Genomic DNA, 19,400 nt, shown 5'->3' with positions numbered 1-19,400 from the left:
GAACTGTGTACTATGCATTATTATAGACCATGATTAGGTGGGTGTTAAAACCAGAATAAGGCAGAAGGATGTTCCACAGCAAGTGGCAAACTTTTATAAAGCCAGGTAGAGACTAAACCACCCCCTAGTCAGATTTTCACAGCTTGGTCTAACATGACAATGAGTTTAATGCTCATGAAATAGAAATTGGTGGAAAACCTTCAGGAAATGCACATACCACAGGACCAGAGGAAACTAGAATTAGCGCTGTTATCTGGCCAGCCAAGAGTAACAGTTGTGAAAGGATCCACGTGGCGACTCGGTTTAATATATATTTTGTTTTTTCTTTTGTAATCCTAAATAATAAGGAAATGTACCGGTTAGGAGAGTAGCATGTATAAACACATACATATCTTGTTTCATATAGAAATGAAAAAGGTATGTAAGGTTAGACCCCAGATGCAGATCTGTAATTTAAATGATCTTTCTCTAACTAGTGTTTGTATGGAGTAGAAGCTATGGGAATAGAAACAGATCGCACAGAGAAATTATGTGTGGCAAGATATTCCCAAACTCACACCTGTTTAGGAGCCCAGCTCCTATTTTTAAAATTAATCCAGGTACTTAGGAAATTCACATTACTTTTCCTCTTTTGGACCAAGACTTTCAAGTCTTGGACAATCATTTGTCTTCTAGTACGTTTTCTAGTACCTCTCTTTTCTATCAGAATTGGATACATTACAGCTGTAGATAAAGAGAAGATGAAAGTAGCTGAATTTGTCTTCTTGTGCCACAAACTGTGATAAACTTTTGAATTAGTTTAATATTCCTCTGATGCAATATATTCTTACAGCCAATCTGTAAAGCATGATGCCTTCTTGTGAAGCAGCATGTCTCCCATAGCAGACATCTGTCTGCTAGAGTTATAGTTAAAAACTAGACCTTTGAGATGATAACAAAACATTATATCTAGCAATTCTCGATTTAACTTTGTGCAGCTGCTAGCAAATAGTGTATCATTAGTTTCTGAGCTTGCCATGAGCTGGAAATTTCTTTTTCAGAAAGTGACTCAAACATTCCAATACAGAAGCAGAAAACACTTGGAAATAATATAAAAATATATTAACTCTGCTTGCAAGATAGCCCCTCAAAGAAAAGTTCGCATTAGTCGCATAGATAATTTAAAAATTCATCTAATCACATTTCAACTTCCAAAACTGGATCACGGTGAAAAGTTCATTTTCTCTAATATTGGAATTGTTATTTGCAGGCTTTTACAAACTGTAGGTTGAATGCCTGTGGACACATTTGTCTTGGAGATGTTTGGTGTAGATTCTGTGTTAAACTATTTGGGGCACAGAAAATCTAGTCCATAATCTAATATGTTGCTAATACCTGTTTTTAATATCTTCTGCAGCACTTTTACTAGCAAGAGGAATTTCTAAGCATTTCTATTTTAAAGAAAGATCTTTCAATAGTACTTACTTTTGTCTTTGGGGTATTTGTTTTGGAGCTGCCTTTTTCCTTAGCAGAACCTGTTCAATACAGAACAAAACAAAACAAAAACAAACAAACAAAAAAAAACCAACACTATTTTATTGCTACCTATAAAGCTTTCAGACAGTCCTCAGTGAATTTACCTTAAATATTTGACTACAGGCACTCTGAAAGATAGGGCTATAAGACTCAGACTCCTGAATTGTGATAAACAGTGTATTTTCAGGAGGTAAAACTGTAACAAACTGTCACTATAAATACTATAAATAAGATCACTGTAATTCTTCAATCATAATGGTGTAAATCAAAATCAGTTCACAGAGGTTAAGAAGTTCAGTTGATGCACAGAGAAAAAATGAGGGAAAGTGCTGGCAAGGTCTAAATACTAAAGTCAGTTTATTCCTGGTAAAATCTGCTTTTGTAAATGTATGCATGTGCCATCTAGAAGTGTTTACTGGCAGCAATTTATATGATTGCTGTGATGCAGATATTTCCTGGTTTTAGAGCTACATCCCAGGACACAAACTTCACTACTTAATTTTGAGGACAAATAGCAAATGTGGAATATGTAATATAGAGAGAGCGATGCTAATTTATGACCACTTCAAAGCCAGAGAATCTGCCTTCATCGTGAAGAAGCCTCCACAAAAGTTTTCAGCACTATTGCTGGAAAGAAAGCAATTACTAGATGCAAACCATAAACACACCATAAAATGCTCTGATTGCAAAAAGACATTTATATGGTAAAAAACAGCACTGTCAGATAAATGCAATTACCTTCTTTATGAGAAGTGTTTGCCAGCACATTGATGAACCCAATATCCAGACTCATGTTTGAGAAGGCATTCATGGCCGCCACTTTCACTAGGAAAGTACCTAGAGAAGACAAAAGACCAATTTAGAACAGCAGCAGACCAGTCCATGTTTGTGACGTAAAATCCATTACATTGAGAAAATCCTATTCTTTTCTCTTGGTTGGTTTTGTTTGTTTTTATGAGTTTGCCACTGCCGGAAGGCTCTTCAGGGAATGGTCTTCCTCTTTATCTCAGGTTTTAACAACTCAGCTGCCCTTGTCCTAGCACTTGCAATGCTGTTCTTTGTCAGCTGGCTTTGATAATACAACAAAGAAATCTAGAGATGTGCTAGTATTGGAGTCCAAATGAGTTTAGACATCTTGAGAGAGCAGCTGTCTTGTTTTGCTTGAAGGGAAGGGACGTTCAAATGCGTATAGGGAGGCCCATTAAAACTTCTAATATTGAATATTCTTAAAACATAAAGTGAAATCATAATTAGCTTCTGGTGTTCCAGCTTTGGCATGGGATTTGAATAGTTCATTAGAGGAGAAAACTTTTTTATCTTCTGCCACTGAATTAACTCTTAAGGACAGTCTCCCTAATCCCATATTTTAAAGGCTTTGAATTCTTCATAATGAAAAGAAAAAAATGCTAAAAAGCTTATTCATAAGTCCAACAAAAACTATGTGTTGGAGACTGATGTGCAGATGAGGATGGAGCTCCCTTTTTTCTTTGTCATCCATACTGAGAACTTCTCAGGTTTTTTATTACCTTAGTGTGAAAAGGAGTATAAAGTTGAAAAAGTTACACGTATGGACAAACTGGGGGAAAATGCTTTGTGAGTCAGGAAAATGTCTTCATTTATACTTGTATCAGGTACAGTCATGAAAAAATGACTGGTTCACTATGTCTTTTTAATTGCAAAATTCATGTGAAACTTTGCTTTCCGTCTCCTTATGGACACCCATTTGCCAGTTCCATTTTTTTAGCTCGCTTAAAGGCCAGTGCTGTTCATACACTTCTACAGGACAGGTTGAAATGGTTAGAAAAGTTATCTAATTCAGCTGTAAGTTATTGTCCCCTAGCCCAGGGTGCTGTGCCTGTTTATGTGAACTCCCCCACTCAGTTGTGAGTGTCTTAGAAACAGAGATGTCAACATGTTGTACCTTCAGAGTGCATGGGAATGAAGTATGTTTGAGGTTCCCCTGCAGGGCTGTCTTCCTCGTGAGAGTGAGTTTCATTAGATCCAACCACCTCAAACTTCAGCTTATCTGGGGCACCATGAGGAACAGAGACGTTTATCTCCAGATTCTCCCCCAGGTGCAGAGTGTGAGAAGCTAACGCAGCCTGAAGACCAGAGACTGGCTCAATTAAGTGAACAGCAATGCTCCCAGAGATCACTGATGCAGTGGTGTTGCTGGATGCTCGGATTTCCAGCCGATGCATCCCAGGACCCAGCAGCTCTTGAGCGGCACTGTCAAGTGTCAGATTGTGAGGGAGAATGCCTTCCTTTGCACTGGATTCAGCGAGTGTCACGTTATCTGCTAGTACAGTGTAGGTCACTCCGTTACCTGCAAAAAGACAGATCAAAATTTCTCACGGCCTACGTAATAGGCAATCCACTTCTAGCTGCTTTGTGCAGCATTTAGGTGTTTACAAAGGAGCCATAAGAGTACTGCAGCAATGCAGTTAGTTTGAATAAAGTCACTTTTGGTGCCTTTGTGCCCATTTGGCTCCCTATGGAAATCTGACTCTTTTCTGCTGGGAGTGCTAAGGCAGTCAAGAGAGTTCAAACACATGCTACTGAATTTCACTTTTTAAGCATGTGGATCCCAGGAGCTTGAAGTGAGCACAAAATACACAGTAGCAAATATGGCCTGCTCAGTGGGGAATCCTCTTACCCTCTGCTAGGGAGGCATTTCTGTGCGTTCCTAACTTCAAATACAGAAATACTACTACTGACTTCATGTGGATTCACATGACTGAAGTTGTGGTCATACTTTGTCAGATCTGTGAAGAGGGGAAAAAAGGTTTGTGCTCATGTTCAAAATACCTCTGAGAAAGAACCCCTCCAAGGGAGCCGAGAGCATTCAGTTGCAGAAATGCAATGATTAGACGGAAATCATTCACTAAAAAGAAGGATTGTTTTGTGTAATGAAAATCCTGCTTCTGTCCCATGGGTAGGATCATATTTAGCCTGCCATTTAACGCATGCAGAGTAATGAAGCTCACCTCCGTTGAGTTCAACTTGGATCCATAACACCTCCCCGTAGAGTGTTCGGCAGTGAGAGCCGTTCCCAGATTCGTACTGGCTGTAGCACCCGGTAAGGCTTAGTTCGTCCATCTTGTCTTGAACAGTCACCCGCCTCTGTGCTGTCACATGCCACTCGCTGGTGGTGCACTCCACAAAAACTGTGAACTCCCCAGGAGATGAATATCTGTATGTGACACTGCTGGCCAGTCTAGAACAGAAGGAGAACAGCTGCTTGTGGAAAACTGTCCTGGAAAGTCTTGAGCCTTACATGCTAACAGTGGTCACAGTTCCCAAATTTCTGACCTGGCTCAGGAGACTGGAAATGAACATGACTATTCACACTAGAGCATGTAGCAGTGCCCTCGATTTTTCTATTCTTTATTTCATTCCTGATTTATCTTCTTTTGGATACATCAGTGGAAGCTGAGGCTACTCAGCGTTTTGTCAGATCTCAAACCTTGCTATTTTATTTTGCTCTAGGTATGTGCGACTGCCATGCTGGAAAAATGTCTCCACTTCCTGGGTCTGGTACAGCTCCAGTAGTGGTAGTAACAGGAGATGAATGGATACGAAGAAGTCTGCAGAAGCTGCTATTACTGCTAACAAGCATCAGGAGATGGTAAAAAGAACCTAAGGATATCCTTCTTGAATGACATGCACCGTGGAAGGCAAAGAGGTATTACTCCTGACACTATTCTCTCTGAACTATCATGGTGACACCTAGTAAATGCAAAAAAGTAATAATAATAATTTAAAAAAGAATAGATCCAGACGTCATCCTTGACAATGTGTATTTTTTATTCTCTGTTTTAATGAAGTAAAATGTTTCTTTCTAACTGGATTTCAGAAACGTGGCATTGACAAGACAGGAACAGAAAGAGCAGCCCCTGCAAGAGTGGGTATCAAACTGAATGCAGAAAACAGATAAGCATGACTGCTGGCCGTAGGTGAAGTAAAAGGGCCTCCCATAAAACCAGCAAGCCTCACCTTACAGCTAGCAAGCATATTTCACTTAAAGGCTCCCTATTAAAGATTTTGTTCCTATTCTTTACAGCTACAAGCTTGTGGCTGTAGCTCTGAAGGAATGTTTTCTATTTCTAGTATATTATGACTTTTTGGTTTTCATTCTTTCTACTCTTATTTTTCTAGTTGGGATTCCATTAGAAGAGAAATAAATTTCTAGATTCATATTATGTCGTGCCTAGCACTAGGACAATACAAAATCTGACTTTTAAATCCAGCAGAAAAGTGTTTGATCTTTCAAAGACACAATTTTTATGCAATTAAAAGAAAAATTCCAGAATTCCACTGTATTCTTTTTAAATGTTATCAAAAACACTCTTTAAAAATACTCTTAAAAAATAACACTTGCCTATTTCTTTGGCAATTACTGACATTTTTTTTCAGTAATTTTGTGTGCTAGGGATCTGTATTCAATTCCATTAGTAAGAAATAGGAATCACTTGTCACGATAAGCAGAAGAAAGATTGTGGTTGGCAGCTTGACATAACATTTTGTATTTATTTCAAAACAGGTTTCTGCAGAATCCAAGTATCTTGTATGTATGGTCTGTTATCAGTCTGATTAATTTTTGACATCTCATCTTGAAGCATTCAATGAAATGCAAGCAGTGAAATTTGCTCTTTGTCTGATGATGTGTAAAGGACTCATCTTACGTTAGAGGGTAGTAAGGATCAACCGTGTGGCCATCTCCAGTGCTGATGATACAGGAAAGGTTGCCAGAGTATGGGGAGAGCAGCCAGTTCAAAGTGACTGTGATGTTTTCAAAGATAAAGCACGTATCTGTTACAACCAGCTGCAGACCTGTAAAACATAATGACAGCATTCAGTGCCATTGTTTGTCTGCGATTCTTACATAACTCAATTGTTTTTCATGTATTGTTGAGAACAGGCCTTCTCCAAAGCAGAGTTGATACTGCTGCCAATTTGAGTGCATTAGTGGCATGACTGGGAGCTGATTCTTCTCCATATCTACTGGTCAAGATTCATGTTAGAACATAATTTTATTTGCTTGTTTTATGTGTCTGAATTTCCTGGCTTTGTGTCCTATCAAAAACCCTCTGGAGCTGTCAGTTAAGAGAGGAAAGCTACATTTTTGTGCCTTCAATACTTTGAGTGGTCACCACTCTTCCAGATTCTTCTTTGAGGATGGAACAGGGATTTTCAAGATAAATCTTATGCTCACAATGTTGCAGCAAAGTGCAGAACAGGCTTTTGGTGTTGACAGCCCTCTCCCACTTACCTTCCTTGCAGTGGTATTGAACAGACAAATAGCTTCCTGAAGATGGGCAAGGGTCTCCAAAGAAAGCGCCATCTGCTGACACCTGGCAGGCCTGAAGACCATGACACTGTCCTGGAAAGAAGTTTTACATGAATTAGTGTTTTTTGTCTTTGACTGTCATAACAGCTCAGGTGAGAGATGATTACTGAAACAAGAACACCAGCGAGGGGAGCAATGTTTTGTCACTGATTTCTAGACAAAATCCTACAGCACTTTGACTTCAGTGTGTTTCTTATTGCCTGGTTTTTCTTAGCACTGTTCCCTCCTTCCCATTTAGCCTCCTGTGGGACCCTCCTCCATCTCAGAAGTTCTTTGTGATCCTCTTCATTTTAGGAATAATATACTTTTCCATTCACTAAAGCTACTGAAATACAAGATGAAATACTTTAGGGACCAGGAATGTATTGTATGACAAACAATGCCATAAGATAGTACCTGCTACTTCGTCTTTGACACTGATCCAGCTACAGTCTTCATCTGTATCATACTGGAGAGGGGTTTCCAATACACAGTAGTGAGGGGTCTTCCGTCCATAGAAGGTCTCTCCAATTTGGATAACTTCTCCTGACCCACACTGTACAGTGGCATTGTAATTATCACAAGCAATGCTCTGACCAGATTCTATTAGGGGGAAAAAAATCAGAATTAACTTTTTTAATTTCTGAAAAGTCCTGCTACAGTTCTCCATATCCTTCTTTTTTGTTATTATTATTTTTGTTTTATTTTTCTTCCTTTTAAGCTAAACAATACTGAAAATGGAAAAATGAACAAAGCATCAAATATTTTTCCATTTTGGAAATCCAAAAAAATAGATTTATGCTCTTTACCGTCTTAAGCAAAAATTTGAGAACAGTTTTAATAAAAGAAAACATTTTAAATAAAAAAATAAACATACTTTTGTGGGAAACACTTAGCATTTGTTTGACCTGTAGTACTGGAAGGTTTAAAGTTACTTCTTACTTCAGAAACCCTTGTGGCAGTGTGTGATTTGCATGATACTCAGATAATTGCGCTGGAGAAGATCTGGCATATTAAGTACAGGACCTGATCCCATTTCTGCTACAGAGGCACCTTTGTTCCTGTGCAATATTCAACTGACATCATTTAGCAGGACTGTTAAAATGAGTAAGGTCATATCTCTAAAAGCATATACCTTATTCCTTGATTAATCTGGGACAGTTAATTATCTTTCAGAATTCTTGGTATCCTGTAGTAATCAGGATACGTAATACCCTGAAGAAGGGTATGCAAAAGGCTGTTCTCATATGGGAGTGTTGCAAAAGAATGTTTCTGTTTCAGCTGTCTCAGCTTTAAATACATTGTCCTCCAACTGCTGTTTTGATCATTCCCCTTAAGCATGTTGATTAACAGAGCCAATGTGTGCACACTGCAGTAATTGTGTGCTATTGTTATTTAAAGCTAAATCTAAGCCTGGCTGTAGCTATAGCAACATGATCAGTTTATAGGTTAGAGCTCTCTAAATAAGCTTGAAAAATAACTTACTGTTATATTCTAATACAGGCTATTATCTCATGCATTTATTTGTTCTTTACTTTACATAAAGCGTTTCCATAGTATTTGCTGTCTCAGCAACTTTTACATGTAAAACTGTCCAGAACTGGGTTTGTGTTCTTATGGACAGTCCCTGTTCAATCTGTATATTTTTGCTACATCAAATTCCTAACGTACAGAGCACCAAATGCTCGGATAGAAGTAGTAAGAACAGTGAACTGAACTAAGGAAAGTTTTCACTTGAGTTGAGAATCACGATTCTAGGACAGAGACAAAGAGCAGATGAAGGCAGAATGCTGTCTGTCTGCTTAATAGTTTTTGCACACATAAACATCTCAGGTGATCAAGTAAATGAGGTTATCAGGAATCAGAGAGGTTCAGTTCAACTAGTGATCCCATTTGGAGCTACCTGTACGTTCAAAATATGTGAGGTTTTGAACTCGATGTTACTGTGAACCAAGTCTTGCAGTAACTGAGTGTGAGGGAGTCAAACACCACTGTGCCCATTTTACAGAAACACCAAAGCACTGTCAGGCTGTGCGAACCTCCAAACATTCAGCACCCAGAGGAATTAATGAAAAGAATGTCCCTGTTTCTTTCGGATATTAGATCAAATTCATTGCATGCAAAGGTAGTAAAAGAGGAGTCTGTTATTGAAATATGCATGTGTATTAGTGGATATGGGCTGTAGATAAGGAAACCAAGGCTGTAATTGCTTTAATCTGTTCGCAGTTTCCTGGGTAATGGAATGATGGGTAGGCATCGTTGTTCAATAATGCAGACTCTCTTTGAATTTAATGGGGTATAAGTCAGATCCTATGGTAACAGATGGTAGCTTCCTTACAAACAGACAGTTGTCTACCATGTTGTAATGGAAAAATGATGTTAGTCTGGTTTTGCATGGAAAATAAGCTTAAGGCATCATGCTGTCTGCCAGTTTCCTCTCCCCCAATCATTTTTAAGGTCCGTCATCTTCAACCAAATTTGATGTATAGACATAAACCTCGAAACACCCTAAAATTTCATGAAAATCAATAGGTAGGTGGAAGAGAAAGAGCTGTATCAGTGCCTCTACTAGGAGTAGAGATCATAACCCAGCATTTATCTTTTCCATGATGGGATTCAGCTGCCAGCAGGTACAGCCGGAGCTCTGAAGCTGCTGCAGAACTGCAGGGACGGAGGGAAAAGTATCTGGAGAGGCAGAAAGTGCTGGGAGTGATCTGGGAGAGCTGAGGGGGAGGATAAGGAGGGGATGTGGAACAAGAGATCAGGACAGGAATCAAGTCATTATTAGTTTTGCTGATTGTGGAATGATTTGTTAATCATGTCAGAGGTAGTACCGTACTGGACCAGGGCAGCAGCACTGCTATGGCTTGTGATAACCTGGATTTGCATACTGCATTTGAAGACTATTTATATTAGTGAGTCTACAGCCACACCTGCCTTCAGGTGCTTGTGACCTTAGTTCCAGTTTTAAATGCCTGGTTTACGTGCAAAGTGCGAGGAACACAAATTCCCCTCATATCTATGTGTCAAATGGGATCATACTGCCAGCATTCCTTTCCAGGACTGTTCCAAGCCGCAGCTCCAGGGACACAATGTCTGTACTTTTTTCTATCTGAACACTAAAATGCCACCAGGAGGGACAAGCTCCTGTCTGTTTCCTTGTCCTGGGGAAACCCTCAAACTTCACCTGATAGGAGGGTCTGAACAAGAAAAACTTGTTCTCACTTTTGCTTGCTCCAGGCTGCTAGAAAAGTTATCTCTGGAAGCCCAGCTGTATTTTTGCTTCCGTGACAAATTATTTTGATGGTCTTGCCTTGGCCCATATTTATGATTACGAGTTTAGATACAGAGCTGTCATACTGGTTCCACCTCGCTCAGGTACTGTGGTGGTATGGCAGTTCATATATGCAAACATGCTGTTATGCACTGCTCAAACTGTCTTTAAAGTAGTTTATGTATACAGTAGACATGGACTACTCCACATTTCAATTCACTCTCAGATCTGTTTCTATTTTGTTAGTCCTCTGTTGGAAACCTGGAATTCACAGGCTAGTTGCTGAGCACCTACAGCTCCCAGTGATTTTAGGGTTCTTGCTTTCTTTGGATCAGATCACCAACAAAGTGGAAAAAGAGCCCCTGATGGGGTTTACCGTTTTTTTGCTTGTTCATTTTTAATAAGCTTTAGGTTATTGCACAGCCACTTTGAAAGAAACAAGACAACTTATGCACAGTTGTGAATACAGTATGCTCATGTCTTAGATCCAGCCGTTGTGTATCTTACCAAACTCACAAATGAAGTCAAATTCCTGGCTGCAGTTTTCAGTCACACTCCACTGATACTTGGCATTCTTTAGGATGTACCCACATGTGGATGAGAAAGAAGATGGCTGATCCTTGTACCAGTTACTGTAGCTTATATTTGAGGTGTCCAGCCAAATCATTGACCCTGTGAACAAAGTAATCATTTCCTGAGTGTTTATTTTCCACAGTAACACAACTAAGGAGTCAGAGCCTGCAGAGCGAGACTGTATCCCTGCTCCTACTCAAGCAAAGACGGTTTTGTCTGAATAGAGATCTTCAATTTCATTTTACATATAATCTGATATAGCCACTAAAAAAGACACCACTGCTTCCCCCGTGCTCCCAGCCTCCAAATTCCACCATTCCCTTGCATCAGATCTTGCAGCATCTCCTAGCGTGATGAATTAGCTCAGCTTGCTTGTCCACTGGAGAACCAACCCAGCACATCTTTTTAACTGGGTTAGCCAGCTGATCTAATTCACCATGTGTTTGCACAAGCACAAGATCCCACGGAAAAGGTGACAACATGCAACTGAGAAGTGAAGCACACAGCTAGAACATCTTAATAGAAAACTGAAGTTACAGCTACAAAAGACATTGTTTTTTCAGCAGGTGTCTATAGAGGGATTGACTGCATTTGCTGTCATGGTAAGTAAGCATCATGGGCTGGTACAGTTTTAAAGAAGACATGATTTCAAAATCACCTACCGTCAGTAGTTTCATTCAGCAAGGAGTTTGAGATCAGTCCTATCCACCATTCCTGATCCTCGGCAATATGCTTCTGCAAGAACTCTTGAGTTTCGTCGTTTTCAATAAAGACAAGGTGCCCCCCTCCTCTCTCGCACCATCTCTGGGCACTTCTGAAGGATTGCTGGAGTCTAACAAACTCATAGCATGAGTGGTTGAAAGCTAGCTGATACTTTGAGCAAGGGATTCCTTCCTCAACTGTTGTCTCCTCCACAGCCAAACATACAGCAAGAAAAATTAGAACTGTGATCCCAAGCCACATTTTCAGCTCAGTGCCCCATGTAGCACTGGTGTTGCTTATCACATCACCACTCTTTTTGCTGCCTTCTTCAAAAGCTTGAGTTGTCATCCTTGTCATGTCATCAGTATTCCTCCTTCCTCTTTACTGTTTGCAACAACAGCAGCAATAGAACGTGGAACAGATTGCTTCTAATATATAATGGCAATTGCGTCTGAGAATACACACAACCGGTGTTGATACTAAGTCACTGCAATGGCCATTGTGAGGCCTATTGTGTAAAGGTGTCATTCCACATGAAGTCAGGTTGAAGAGAAGCCATTACAGGATTGCTTTCCTCGTGAGCAGAGAAGATAAGGTTGATGTATGCTGTTACTGGACATATGCAAAAGTGAGATAAAGCTCCTCCATCAAAGGTGTCATTGTGTGAGCATTAAAGCTGGATGTCTTCACAACAACAATGAGATACAACAGTAAGAATGAGAGAAGGATGAGGGAAATAAGAAACACAAGGAATCATGAAATGGGAAAACACACGGTGTTCCTCTAGATACATTTAATTGTTTTGGATTACTTTGGTTTTAATAATTATTATTGTTTCAGTGTGATTATTTGAGGTGCTTCTTTTGGATGCTAATGCGATGCCTATAATTACTGATCATTCATCCTGGCCACCTGTTTACACATCCTGAGATTAACCTCAGCTGTTCCAAGTAGGATGTATTTTGAAGTGTTGTGTCTGTTTAGAATTACACACCCCATGTGAAATGTTCCCATCTTCCCTTAAAAGCTAAGCTGCTTAACTCTACAGAGCTACTTCACTTATACCTGCTCGGAGGTGGAAGACAAGGCTAGAAGTTAATACAGTGATTTGGAAATGGTGGAAGTACTGCCTTCATCATCAGAACTAGTTGGGAGCCATATGTGGACATTGCAAAGGCTGCTGATGGACTTTGTGAAGCCAGTCCAGCAGCATTTTGGAGCTGAAATCCCTAAGTACTTCTGAACTTCCTTACAAAAGGTACCTGCCAGGCTTACAAGGCCACTGGATTAGCAGAAACAGTACAAATAAGGATCTGTAGCTGTTGTGATCCTCATGTCCTTGGCATTACCTCCACCGAATTTGATGCAACTATTATTAATTTATATCACCACAACTTGACACTGAAAGAACATGCATTTATATTTGGATGGGGCTCAGTGAGCCAGGAGCTGCATCACAGAGATGCAGGAAGCAGTGATCCTTGCTTGAATTCCCGCACTGCAGAAATGCCACCGGCATTGCACTATTGACCTGAAGGTAATGCACTTATCTCAGAGTATGCCAGCCCAGCTCTGACTATCTGAAGCTTTCTTACAGAGTAAAGTATGTGCACTCTATCCAGTAAACATTTAAGAATTGTCTTCAGTCCCAAGCCTTTCTTGACCTCCACTTCATAGTCAGTCACCTTGCTCAGCTGGATAAAGCAGAATTATGATCATGTGTTCAAGAGAAGATTCATGGGTAATTATTTAATGGGTAGGACAATTGCAGAGGAGTAGAGGAAAGGGGAAGAAAATGCCCTGTGATGGAAGGACAGTAACTATGCTAGATGTCCCCCCTCCCACTGAACTTGATAATAGACTTATCTCAGCTATGGAACCCTTGGACCAGATCCCGCAGGAATTTCTGTCTGATTAATAGAGAGGGCTGATGCAGCAGCTGAGATACAAACATTCAGCCTGGGTTTGCCACGTCTGAGGATGGCCGGTCTGTACTCTGATTATCTGATGGATCTGGCCCAGGCAGTGCCCAGGTACCCCTTCCTTTCCTGGAAGAGACCCTGTAACTGTGGTTATCAGCTGGTTCTGCTGAAACAGTTGATAACCTGTTGTGGATTTTGCCCGCAGATTAGCAATCCCTTTTGGGCTGCATACAAAACCTTATAGGTGTCAGTTTGGGACCTCCCACACTATTGCAAAAGCCAGAGCTGAGGACAGCTGCTGGTCAGAGTTTACCACTGCGTATTTTCGTGATGTTCCCTTCAGATTGCTTGCTTCTTCTTGGGCCATGCTGACTTGCCTGGCTTTGGAGAAGCTGGCAGAAAGCCCTTCCATTTTGGCTTCTTACGTATGAGAAACACAGCCTGTTTCTGAAAACATAGGTATGAAGAAGGAGGCTGTACATAAAGGTATCTGACTCAGTGATATTGAGTATTTCCAGTAAGTGCCATTGACTGGAGTGATGGATCGATTCTGTAGCATTGTCCGGTTCTCTCCCTGCAACTGGAAATCTGAATACATGAACATACTGCTAAAAATGCCAGAGCTGGAGGTGCCACAGGCTGTCCTCGGTGGATCTGCTCCAAAGCCATTGAAGTTGATGGAAGCCTTGTCTCTGGCCTTGATGGATTTTGAAACATGCCCCCAGAAGGACAACTAATGTTTGGAAATGTCTACAAATGAAGCCAAGCTGTCCAAGTGAGCCTACAGTTAGCAATTTCTACAGCACTGTGATTTTTTTTTCCTAATCTACAGTTGCTCTACGTAACTCTTCAACTGCCTGCAGCAGATGGGGAATGAAAGAAAGATAGTTTTCCTCTTTCAGTTTGTTGACTTCATACCTTTTAGTGTCACTAAAGCAGGCTGTCAGTTTATTCTGTTTACCACAAGGAAAAGAAAAGCATTTACAGAAAATAAAATACTGCTTTAAAACCATCAAAATTAGCAACCAGGGTCCTCAAGAAGAGAGAAAATTCCTGAAAGCCCTTTTCACTCATAACTGAAAAATGGCTCGATTTCAAATAGTGCTGCTTGAATTCACCATTTTGTAGGAAACTTGGTTTTTTTTTGCATTCTTCTTCAACAGAAGCACATTTTTAATTAGTTTTCTTATGCCAGAAGTCCACATGGGAGCTTCACAGGATAATGGTTTATTTATTATTATTATTTTTTCCTGCTTGCCTTTGTGTAAGTGGCTATTAAATTTAAGAATTACTATAGTAAATTTAAGAATTACTTAAAGTGTTTTTTTTTTTAACCAACTTTGAGCCCCTCACATATATCCAAGACTAGTTCATTTCTGTTCAGCTATAGCTGGCTGCCTGAATGGCTGATGTAACAACCACCCTTAAAGCACGTGTTATGTACCAGTGACTTAAACTAAAACATATTCACCAGCAGAAATGGGGCTTGCAAGGCAATTGTGCTTTGCAAAGCAATTGTGCTTTGCAAGCTTTGACTAGAAATTAGTGACAAAGGTTTCTCAATATTTTCACACCCTCACTCCAAGCTGTGATAAAGCTATGAATAAGTCCTTTGTTTGTGAACTCTGTTGCGCCTGTTGGAATAAGTCTTTCGTTTTTCCCAGAAATGTTACAGGGGGCCCTGCAGATTTCTCAGAGTCCTAACTTGCCCTTATGAGTTACACCAGATGGTGGGCATAAAGAGAAAGTTTCTTTGGCAAAGCAGTGTGCTATATAAAACATCACAAAAGGCAATGATGAATGATTTATTCCTAGTTTTCAAAGGACGCTTCAAGGTTTATTAATTTGTTGTTGTTGTTGGAAATAGAAGCTGTTGAGGTGAAAGAAAACTGAAGCATATTTTATTAATGATGCACACACACACAAAAAAAGATGTTAACAAAAAAGTGGCTTGCATTGAGATTCTGTAAGGAAATCTTCTAGGTGGCCTTCACTACTCCTAAGAATTGAACCCCTTAAAACTGTCTCAGATTTGGTAGCCAAATCTCAAAGTACTCATAATCACTTTTTTTTTTTTTTTTTTAAATCTAAGCTTATGTATTTCAATGATATGCCATTTGGAATGCTTAGCTTTATATGTCTGAATTCTTACAGATCAGGATGATGAGCACACACAGTGCTTATCTAACGTACGTATGTGTGGTAGGCTTGCCTTGACACCTTTGCAGATCAGCTTTTCACACCCCAAACTAGACACCTATCACTGAGTGGCATATCTGGGGGGAAAAAAAAGAAAAAAAAATCTTATTCAGCATAAACAAGTTCTATAGCTCAGGACACCCTGAATCCAACTGCAAATTTCTCCATGACCAGTTGCTGCTATTAGTAGAATGTGGCTCTTTCATAACGCTTTTCTGTTTCTGAACTTTGGTCTCCCACACCGGAGGAAAATCAGTTCCAGAGTTTCACTGGGCTATTGGAAAGCTTGGTGTGCAGACAAGGAGGAAAGGCGTGGTGCCCCCACTGACTTCGTGGTGGCCCCGATGGGTACCCTAGTGCAGCCTCTCAGCATTGTGTGCTTCAAAAGGCCACGGCAGCACAGCAGAATAGCTTGACAATCCTCTTCCACAGGCCAGAAAGTATTAGACTTAAAGAGTTAAAGAATTGAAGAGTTGCCAATAGGAAGGAATAAATCACACCCCTGTTCATTTTGGCTCTTGTTCATTTGCCTTGAGGAAGAGCAAGTAAATTTACTCTCTATAGGATATTTCCATCTTCACATTCCTGAATATTACTGAATGTAATGTATAGATTTTATCAGGAATAGAACTATATCTCTGTTCTGTGAAGTGCACCATCATATACATGGAAATTTGTTTTACATTGCTCTAGCTTTGAGGTAGAAGAAAGATGATTTTCAGGTATCACTAACTTGAGCCAAGGCTGTGAGTTCCCTTTTCAATGTGTCACGTGCATACCCACTGTGTGCAGATCTGCTTCTTGAGAAGATCTGTTTCATTATTACCCAAATAGGAAGTCCTGAGTACAGAGCAGACTGCCTGGAAAGGGATGGGGAAAAGCCCCTAGGTACACATACATCTTCCGTCTCTAAAGATTGCTTTAGGAAAGGCCATCTGTCAATTGGTTTAAGAAGGGGGGTCACAGTCAGGCTTCCTTCCTTGCTGCTCTCCTGGGCTGCTTGTCCTTTTAGTGAGACCCAGTTGTTTTCTGAATCCAAAGGGTTTGGTTTTGTTGCTGTTCTAATGCCTAATTGTCCATGTGGCAACACAGTGAACTTACCAGTGAGTCCTGCCAAGTTGCAATTGTGATGTTATCTCATTTAGAAAAACAGAGAAAACAATTCTTATCTTTATAGGGAGCAATGATTAATGTAGAAATCCATACCTGGAATGATAGGGTCAGGATACGGATTAGTAGGACTGCATTCAGGAGTTGCTGGGTTGGACATAATTTCTGTTTATGGGATGTGTATGATTACCTTCTGGCACAGTTGATGTCTGGATAAGTCACTGAGGGTCTTGCCTAGGAAGTGTCCCTTTAGAAGCATCTGCCTTTGGGCGTGTAGCTTGACTTTCCTCCCTTGCCAGAGAATTGATGCCCAAACACCACCCCCTCTCCCAGCTAGCTCCTGTGCTTTATTGCTGCCCACAGCAGAAGTGTGACTACGGACAAGAAGAGGAAACGTGTGCCACATAAGAATGTTAATCAAGCTAGGGTTATTTATTGAAATCTCACCCCCCAAAAAATTCACCAAAACCACATAAATAATTACTTTGAACCAAATGATACTGATCAAAACAGTATTTGATCAAAGCAGGTTTGATCCAAACAAAACCTGCTCATAATAACATATGGAAACTATTGTTATTTAAATGTCAACAAACTATATATGATGGTTTGTTTTTGTAATTGTACTTGGACAGTGCAAGAGAATTATTCCTCAGTGGTGCTGAGGAATTTTCCATATTTCTTTTGAAATGAGATCATGTCAATAAGACAGTATTTAATAAAGATAACTGTTGGAGCTTACATCTCCTGGTACGGTGAGATAGCAGTCAGTATGAGTTCAGCAAGAACAACTCTAAGTTCGTATCAGTTTTACTGTTGAAATCTTTATTCGGTAATAATGGATAACAGTTGATAGTTGGAAGTTCTTAGTGCCGCCTAAAGGCATATTCAGGTAATTTGACCTCTGTTAATGGCTTTTAATTATAACCTGAATTTTATAATAGAAAGGTTGAGATAAAAGTAAATTAAGTAAGTACATATATTTCGGTATGGAGATAAGGAATAATATTGGTGTCTCTCTGATTTACGAGGCAGTGATCTACTTCTTGTGTAAGGAACCCAAAAGTACAAAGGTAGACACCTGGCCATTACATTACTGTTATACCAGAAGCTTAATTAGCTAGCAGTTTGAGCTGTACAAAATGCTTGACTATTTATACACACAGAAAGTAAGCACGGTTGCAAATTTACAAGAAAGCAGTAAGACTTACAATGCTATTCTGCTGTGGAAAACTTTGTTCCATTGAACACAGGGTGTTGGATGGTGGTGAGGCACTGTGGATCCTGTTCTACTGTGACTTCTTGCAGCAAGACTGATAGATGCCTTTTGACTACATTCATAATTTTATATTACAGCTAAGATCTTTTCCTTCTAAGTTGTGAACAACTCTGTTCTCACTTGTTTCCTTCATTGCAAACTACTCAATTAAATGACTTCAATAAAATGGAAAAATCTAACGCGACAGAAAACTGTCTGTTCTTCATACAGACAGCACGGTCTCCCTGAATTTATAATGTTCCGGTAAACATTATATGTATGAGTTATAATGTGTCTGGTAAACCCAAGATCAGAGAGAGTCTGGTAGTCTCTCCTAAATCCAGAAAGGTTTGTATTTCCTGTAGGCCTGGTAAAGGCAGCAGCTCCCTTTTCAAACCTCTTCTTTATTTTGTTCTGTATAGGAAGTTTGAGCCAAAGCCAAAAAGCAGACATGAAAACATTAATAGGGAAGAGCCTCAGATTCATCATAAAGATACACAGTTTTGTGCTGACAAAGAACTTTAGCTCTTAGGGAAGGTCCTGCTGGTAAAACTGAATTTCTTCTTTCTCGTGGAATATCAAAATAAATGAGAATAATAAGGAGGAGTAGAAAAGGTTTCTCTCTTGTGTTCTCTAGAACATGGAATTTTGTAACCTTCTCTATGCTCTCCCATCAAACATGTTTCTACAAAGGAGAAAGAAACTTTGTGAAATAATAAAATTAGAAGAGTCACCCAATCCACATCTACTTCCTCAGACAATTACACATTATAATTTTAAATAAATACTTTGATATTAATCCATTTCAAGGTAAAAAGGGGAAAATTGCACAGTTAGCAAGAAAACTAATTTCTCCATATCTTACTGAACTGGTCATCTGTTATTAGCATGACTGAGACAGAAAAAAAAATAGTGTGTGTTCTCTGATAAATAAGTATTTTTCACAGACAAGCAGGAAAAAAGAACTTTGCAAGGCCTCTCTTTTAAGTTGTACAAAATGTCAGACAAAACTTACAGGCAGACACCTGAAATTAGCTAACTAAACACACTCGGGATGATTTCAAAAGGTGTTCAATACCTCCTTGTTCTTCCCTTAAAGTAACTTTTAACGAGGTTTCCAGTTATCTTATGTTGGCTGAATCTTAAACTACATAAACAGTTAGGGTAAAGAAGGGCAAAAATGGTTTGCAGTAATCCTTTTGTTGCTTGCTTGCTGTATGTAAATAGCACTGCTACAGATCAGACCACTGACACAACCTCTGTTTCTATGAGGCACAGGTCAAACAATTAAATCCAGAGCATTAAGAGCTGCAGCCGTGTAAATGGAAGATGTGCTGAAGAGAACATACTAAACCAGAGCAGAACATCAGGGACAGACAAAATGTCCCTGTGGCTTAGGAGAAGTAGAATTAGCTTTGCTTTCCTGCCAGATCCTCTTCACTCTCCAGCATTGCTGAAAAAATCCCTTAGTTGGCTTTTCATATACAAGTAAGTCTACATCTCTGTATAAAAGCACAT

The 19,400-nt window shown here is 39.7% G+C and overlaps 2 protein-coding genes across 3 annotated transcripts in view; one reads left to right on the top strand and one right to left on the bottom strand.

Annotated features, from left to right (window-relative positions):
- LOC121076906 (polycystic kidney disease protein 1-like 2) overlaps positions 1-11,741 on the bottom strand; it is a 39,340-nt gene extending 27,599 nt beyond the window's left edge. The window contains exons 1-10 of the mRNA XM_040571549.1: positions 11,354-11,741; positions 10,626-10,790; positions 7,262-7,447; positions 6,788-6,898; positions 6,201-6,348; positions 4,503-4,732; positions 3,437-3,841; positions 2,254-2,352; positions 1,465-1,514; positions 218-335 (exon numbers count right to left, since the gene is read on the bottom strand). Coding sequence (XP_040427483.1) covers positions 218-335; positions 1,465-1,514; positions 2,254-2,352; positions 3,437-3,841; positions 4,503-4,732; positions 6,201-6,348; positions 6,788-6,898; positions 7,262-7,447; positions 10,626-10,790; positions 11,354-11,741 — 1,900 coding nt within the window. The remainder of the gene's footprint in view (positions 1-217; positions 336-1,464; positions 1,515-2,253; positions 2,353-3,436; positions 3,842-4,502; positions 4,733-6,200; positions 6,349-6,787; positions 6,899-7,261; positions 7,448-10,625; positions 10,791-11,353) is intronic.
- Positions 1-19,400, top strand: part of BCO1 (beta-carotene oxygenase 1) — a 61,848-nt gene that overhangs the window by 26,241 nt on the left and 16,207 nt on the right. The gene's annotated exons all lie outside the window — the stretch shown is intronic.

The sequence above is a fragment of the Cygnus olor genome, chromosome 12 (genome assembly GCF_009769625.2).
Source record: "Cygnus olor isolate bCygOlo1 chromosome 12, bCygOlo1.pri.v2, whole genome shotgun sequence".
NCBI lineage: Eukaryota > Metazoa > Chordata > Aves > Anseriformes > Anatidae > Cygnus > Cygnus olor.
This window is presented reverse-complemented; position numbering and strand designations above follow the sequence as displayed.